The 6,764-nt window shown below is 40.6% G+C and overlaps 1 protein-coding gene across 1 annotated transcript; it reads left to right on the top strand.

Moving 5' to 3' along the window:
* Window positions 1-201: 201 nt before the first annotated feature.
* LOC123819123 (polyadenylate-binding protein 1-like 2) lies at window positions 202-988 on the top strand. The gene is given in 2 exon segments (XM_045839449.1): window positions 202-234; window positions 236-988. Coding segments are annotated over 2 exon segments (603 nt in total). The 5' UTR covers window positions 202-216; the 3' UTR covers window positions 821-988.
* Window positions 989-6,764: the final 5,776 nt, after the last annotated feature.

The following is a 6,764-nucleotide window of genomic DNA, read 5'->3' as shown; positions in this document are numbered from 1 at the left end:
AGAGGCTGAGGTGCCTGCGTTGGACGAGAAGGATGCTGCTGAGGATTCGGACGCGGAGGCGGAGGCGGAGGCGGTGGCAGCGGTGGCGGCGGCGGCAGCGGCGGCCGCGGCGGCGGCGGCGGCGGCGGCGGCGGCGGCGGCAGCGGCTGCGGCAGCGGCTGCAGCCACCGCGGATGCGGAGACGGGCGGGGGCTCGAAGAGAGCCCAGACTTTCCTATGGCCTCGTTGTACGTAGGGAGACCTGCACCCTGAGGTGACAGAGGCAATGCTGTACGAGAAGTTCAGCCCCGCAGGGCCTATCCTCTCTATCCGCATTTGCAGAGACAAGATCACCCACCGCTCCTTGGGCTACGCATATGTCAACTACCAGCAACCGGTGGATGCCAAGCGGGCCCTGGAGACCCTGAACTTTGATGTCATCAAGGGCAGGCCAGTGCGCATCATGTGGTCCCAGCGGGACCCCTCGCTGCGCAGGAGCGGGGTGGGCAACGTCTTCATCAAGAACCTGGGCAAGACCATCGACAACAAGGCTCTGTACAACATCTTCTCGGCGTTCGGCAACATCCTCTCCTGCAAAGTGGCCTGTGACGAAAAGGGGCCCAAGGGCTACGGTTTCGTGCACTTCCAGAAGCAGGAGTCCGCTGAGCGGGCCATCGATGCAATGAATGGCATGTTCCTGAACTACCGGAAAATTTTCGTTGGGAGATTCAAGTCCCATAAAGAACGAGAGGCTGAAAGGGGAGCTTGGGCCAGGCAGTCCACCAGTGCTGACGTCAAAGATTTCGACGAAGACACGGACGAGGAGGCCACCCTGCGCTGAAGACATCCCAGCAGCGAGCCAGCCAGCAGAGCCAAACCTTGGCTCCGACCCGGTTTACAACCCGCTCTTTGTCCCCCTAACCCACCAGCAGTGTATTGTATTGAGAGTGCAGCGCTCTCGCTCGCGCGCGCTCTCTCTCTCCCTCTCTCCCTCCCTCCCTCTCTCTTTCCCTCTCTTTCTCTCTCTGTCTCCTTCCCCTCTCTTCCTCCCTCTCCTGCGCTCCCTTTCACCCTCTCTTCTCTTCTCTTCTCTTCTCTTCTCTTCTCTTCTCTTCTCTTCTCTTCTCTTCTCTTCTCTTCTCTTCTCTTCTCTTTCCTCCCCACCTCCCACACCCACCAAGGGCATTGTGAATAATCTTGCTACTCTGTGCCATTTGATAAACTAGACGCTGCCTCCTCTCCTCCTGCTTTGGTTTTAGAAAGCACCTTCTCGCTTTGTTTACTGCACAGGTGATACCATTTCATGGTAGAAACATCAGAAAGGAGAAGGAAATCAGATGAGGGGAAGCCAAGAGAGTACTTGCTGCCCCTTATCCTGCTACCCAGAGACGACTACTTGTACCTTTTTGGTGTGCGGTTTTTCCAGGCTGTCTTCTCTCCCTCCCTCCCCCCCCCCGTTCTCACCCCCCCCACCGCTCCTTCCCTTTTAACACACTCTTATAGACTGGTTCATGTACGTGGTGTTTCTGAACATGCATTTTCACAAACTACAACCAAACAAAAAATCAACCCACTGAACTTCTTTCCATGGCATTCAACAAGCTCCCCGAAATGTCACATTCAGTGCCTGCAGAGTGTATGGATGGATCTCACTATTTCTGTAACCATTCTCACATTGTTGGACATTCAGGTGGTGTCTAGCTCTTTCCCTATGTTGAAACCCAACACTGCGTACTCTGATGAGTGACTCCTTCCTTGTCAAGCCAAATCTTTGCTGGCATACCAGACAGTCATATTAACTGCGGACCTGCAGGATCCGCCCATGGACATTTTAAACACTTTTCCTGTCCACCCATGGACATTTTAAACACTTTTCCTGTCTGTTGCCAAAAGACCCCTTCATGAGTATTGTACCGATTTGCATTCATGCCCACCAGCACAGCTAGGGAAAAAGAGTATGCCCATTTCCCCTGCATAGTCTCCTGGTAACTGCGATTGAGGTGTGCGTGTGAGTGTGTGTGTGTTGGCCAGCTGGATGAGCTGCAAAAGGCATTTTGCTGTCCTTGGTTGTTTTCCTGGATTTAAGTACTGTGTATCACCTCCTTCCCCTGTGCCTACTACTTCCTGCCATTTTCCCATTGTCAAAAAAAAAAAAATTATAACTCAGCTTCATTGCAGAAAAAAAAAATCACAAAGCAGATGAGTTAGCAGAAGGACATTGATATCACCAGTTAGTAATCAATCCTTATGACCACCTGTGTCTTCCTGCATCAGTTTCAACTGCACCTGCCCAATATTTTTCATGTGATATATATGTGAATTTTAATGTATATACTGTTTCAATATCTGCTTTTCATACATAAATATATAATATATATAGATGTATAGTTAGATATTCTCAAACTTCTTTTCATGTCATTAAATATTCTTCTAAAATACTTTCCTTGGTTGTTTAGTGTTCCAGTGGATGGGTTAGATAGAGGAATAGGTAGATGTGTGTATGCATCTATTTCCATATTTAGATATAGATAGGTGTTTTTTCACTGCTTTATTATTGTTCAACATTTGAGTGGCTTTTTTTCTAAACTAAACTCAAACGGCTAGTAATATCATAGTGCACATAGCTTGTGTACATTCAATATTATTTCCTGAACAAACATTGCCAAAAGAAGAGTTGAAGGCTCAAAGGAAACAGAAGGCTCAAAATCATTTCATTTTTTGCTCTAGTAGTGCACTATTGATGAGAATGCAGACTGGTGCCACCACTGTAGGAAACAGTATAGAGTATCCTTAAAAAAATAAAAAGAGAAATCTCTTTTACCCAGTGATTCCACTTCTGGGAATATATCTTAAAAATCCTGAAGCACCAGTACAAAAAGTATATGTACCCATATGTTCATAGCAGTGTTATTTACAATAGGCAAGATTTGGAAGCAGCCCAAGTACCCATCAGTGAATAAGTGGTAAAAAAAGCTGTGGTACATTTACACAATGGAGAACTACACAGCAGTAATAATGAACCAACTCTTACACTTGTGGCAGCATGAATGGACCTGGAGAATATTATGCTAAGTGAAACAAGCCAGTGAAAGACAAACAGCACATGATCTCACTTATATGTGGAATCTAGTGAACATAATAAACTAACGAACAAAATAGAAACAGAAGCATAGATACTTGGAAAAGTCCAACAACTGCCAGAGGGGATGAGAGGGGACTGGGTGAAAGATGGTTGAGGGATTAACCAAGAACGTTTATGCATGATCCACTGACAGGGACCAGGATGTGGAGTTTGAGTGAAGGATGGGAGGTGGTGGGGCTGGGTGGAGAGGTGAGCAGAGGGAAAGTGGGGGCAACTGTAATAGCATAAACAAGAAAATGAAGTAAAATATTTTTTGTTCATTATTAAGTGTCTATTCACCAAGATAATAGTAATTTACCTTCGTCAGGTCGCAAATATTGTGGGAGGTCCTGAATGGACACCTGGACAATTTTATGGACTTATTATTGCAATTGTTTTTGCATCATTGTAAGATTTTATAAGGAGAATTGTACCTATTCATTTTTATTTATTTTCAACATTTATTTTTATACCAATAATGCAGTATCATAACAGAAACTTCAATAACTTTTAAGGAAAAAATTCAAAATCAGTCCAAATTCTACCACTTGACAAAAAATTTAAAACACATGAAATATGTACATAAATAAATAATACCTTCAAATTGTAATATGTATCATTTCATTGTTGTGTACTTGCACTATAATTGGTGTTATCATCTTTCCAAATTATTAAATATTCTTCTCTAAGTTGTTTTTACTTTATGTTCTATGTTATAGATGAGCTATTGTTTCTAAAACTCAGTTCCTTTATGTGTGTTTAAATTGTTCTTTTTTTCCCCCCAGGTAAGATTAACTCTTCCAGGAAAATATTTGCAGCTGAATGTTTGCTGACACGTGGAAACATTTAATTGTCAAATATACCATGCCAGTTTGTTGCTGAATGCTTCTTCCACAAAGGTTATGCCCATGAACAGTGTAAGAAAGTATATTTCCCTGCTCATTTTCTTTATATTTTCAAGTTATAAGACATTGGTTAAAGTTGTGGATTTTTCCTTTATTACTTCACTTTACAAGTGCATTACTTGAAAAAGAAGATATACATATTAAATATACAAAACAACCATTTTGAAGTTAATTAGATTATACATATTAAATATACACAACAACCACTTTGAAATTAATTATTTTTGTCTTTTTGACTTTGACTATATTTAAAACAAACAATACAGCAAGCATATATAAAGGACTCATAGACATGGACAAAGGGGTGAGGATTGACTAAGGGAGTCAGGGGTGGGCTGGGTGAAGAGGGGCACAGGGAAAACAGTTGGGACAAGTGTAACAGCGTAAACAATAAAATATTTTAAAAAGACAAGTATAGAGTCACACCAAATGTATTCTATCAAAATTTTATTTTCAACATCTTGTAAATATATCTAAAACATCTTTGGTTACTCAATATTTTCTCACTACTCACTGTCATTGTTTAGGTGTATCAGAATTTGTTTAAATGTGTTTCCTTACTTTGGACTTTAAAATAGTTTATAAATTTTTTCTATTAAACCCAATCTGTGATGAATAATTTGCTGCAGAATTATTGTACTTAGGTAAATACATAAATGTGTAATTGAAAAGGAGAGGTACTTAAAAAATTTTTAACTGTACCATCAAGTGGTGTGATACACCAATTGAAACTTCCACTGATACTTTGAAAGAATGCCCATATTCCTGCATATATTCTTCCTATGCTATTATTATAACTTTATTTTCTTTATTATAAAAATATAAAACACATACCTGACTTTTTGTTTCCCTTTTTCAATTTATAAAAAATATTTTATTTTGTTTGTTATTTAAGGAATATAAATTCACCTTTAAAAATTAGCCCCTGGTGTGGCTCAGTGGTTGAACGCTAGCCTGCAAATCAAAGGGTCGTTGGTTCGATTCTCAGCCCAGGGCACATACCTGGGTTGTGGGCCAGGTCCCCAGTAGAGGGTGTGCAAGAGGCAACCACACATTGATATCTCTCTCTCTCTCTTTCTCCCTCCCTTCCCTTCTCTAAAAAATAAATAAATACATAAAATTACACAGCATTTATAGGCAAAATAAAGAAAATAATAACAATGATAATAAGAAAAACATTTAAGTTTTTATGTATACACATATGTATATGGTAATTATATTGTATAATGCATACATTATTACACATGCTTTATATATATTTGGTATGAGGTCTGTCCAGAAGGTATCCAGACATGCAATGTGAAAAATAGAGACATTTATTGAAGAAGACACAAGATACAAGAAACATTGCACATAGGACAATGATGCCTCAGTCCCATTCAAAGTAGGCCTTGGGATCTCACACTGTTCTCCCAATCACCATCAGCTGCCCCTTTGTATTTTCCTTAATCTCATTGACAGTCTGAAATCTCTTTCCTTTTTAAAAAGGAATCTTTTTCCTTTTTAAAAATTTAAAAGAAAAATCTTTTTAAAATCTTTTTCCTTTTTTAAAAAAATAGATTTTATTTATTTACTTTTAGAGATAGGGGAAGGGAGGGAGAAAGAGAAGGAGAGAAACATCAATCTGTGACAGATACATTGATGAGCTGCCTCTCACATGCCCCCAACTGGGGACCTGGCACACAACCCAGGGATGTGCCCTGACTGGGAATTGAACCTGCGACCTTTTGGTTCTCAGGCCAGCACTCAATTCACTGAGCCATACCAGCAAAGGCAAAATATTTTCCCTTTCAAAGGATGAATTTAGTTTTGGGAAAAGCCAAAAGTTGCAGGGCACCAAATCTGGGCTGTTGAGGGGTTGAATCACCTGGGTGATTTGATGTTTTGCCAAAAAAGCTCTGCATGAGACGTGATGCATCAGCAGATACATTGTTGGGATGAAGCTGCCAATCACTAGTTGCCCATAGCTGTGGCCTTCTGAGTCATCTGAATAGTTTCAGGAAGAATGTTCAAGCTTAATGCAAAATTTGATGCAGATTCATTGTTCTACTCAGTCATTTTGAATGCTATGGCCACACAGTACATGTGCTCATTCAACGGCATCTACCACCCCCACTGACTATAATAGTAAAGTAGTCTCTCTTCACTCATATGCATTCCAGTCCACTCTCCTTGGCTGCCCAGTTACACAGATGTCCCTACAAATAGTTCTCATTATATTAATAATGGCTGGACTTTTTCTGGGCAGACCTGTATATAAAGTATCACATCATATTTTACATCTTCACATTTTTCAAACTCTTTATTCAGTAATAAATAAACCTTGGTTATATTTTTATGTTTATTTTTTAATAATTTGTTTATTTTTAGTTTTTGTGATTCCTATGTAGTTTTATTCCCTCTTCCTCACTTTTGTGCTATTGTATTACATGTTAAATGTATGAACATTAATGAAAATATGGGATCCCAAATGGCAGAGTAGTCAGTGGAAGTTACACTAACCTCTTCCTATGACCAATCTGTAATTACAACTAAATTGTAGAGAAAACATCTGGAACAAGCAACTAAATAATAGCAAAAGAGAAGACTTATAACCATAGACAGAAGAGTCAGATTCAGCACAACGTGACTGGTAGAGAGTGCAGTGGAGACACAAGAGGGCTGGCTTGGCACCCACAGGTGGCAGCTGAAGAGCTGGAGGGATATTTAAGCAGCTGGTTGGATCTTCCTGAGAAGTGTGGGGTCTAAATCCTAAGTTG

The sequence above is a fragment of the Phyllostomus hastatus genome, unplaced genomic scaffold (genome assembly GCF_019186645.2).
Source record: "Phyllostomus hastatus isolate PE091 unplaced genomic scaffold, TTU_PhHast_1.1 phas_contig_30, whole genome shotgun sequence".
Lineage (NCBI taxonomy): Eukaryota > Metazoa > Chordata > Mammalia > Chiroptera > Phyllostomidae > Phyllostomus > Phyllostomus hastatus.
Note: the sequence above shows the minus strand (reverse complement) of the source record. Positions and strands in the feature narration are given on the sequence as shown.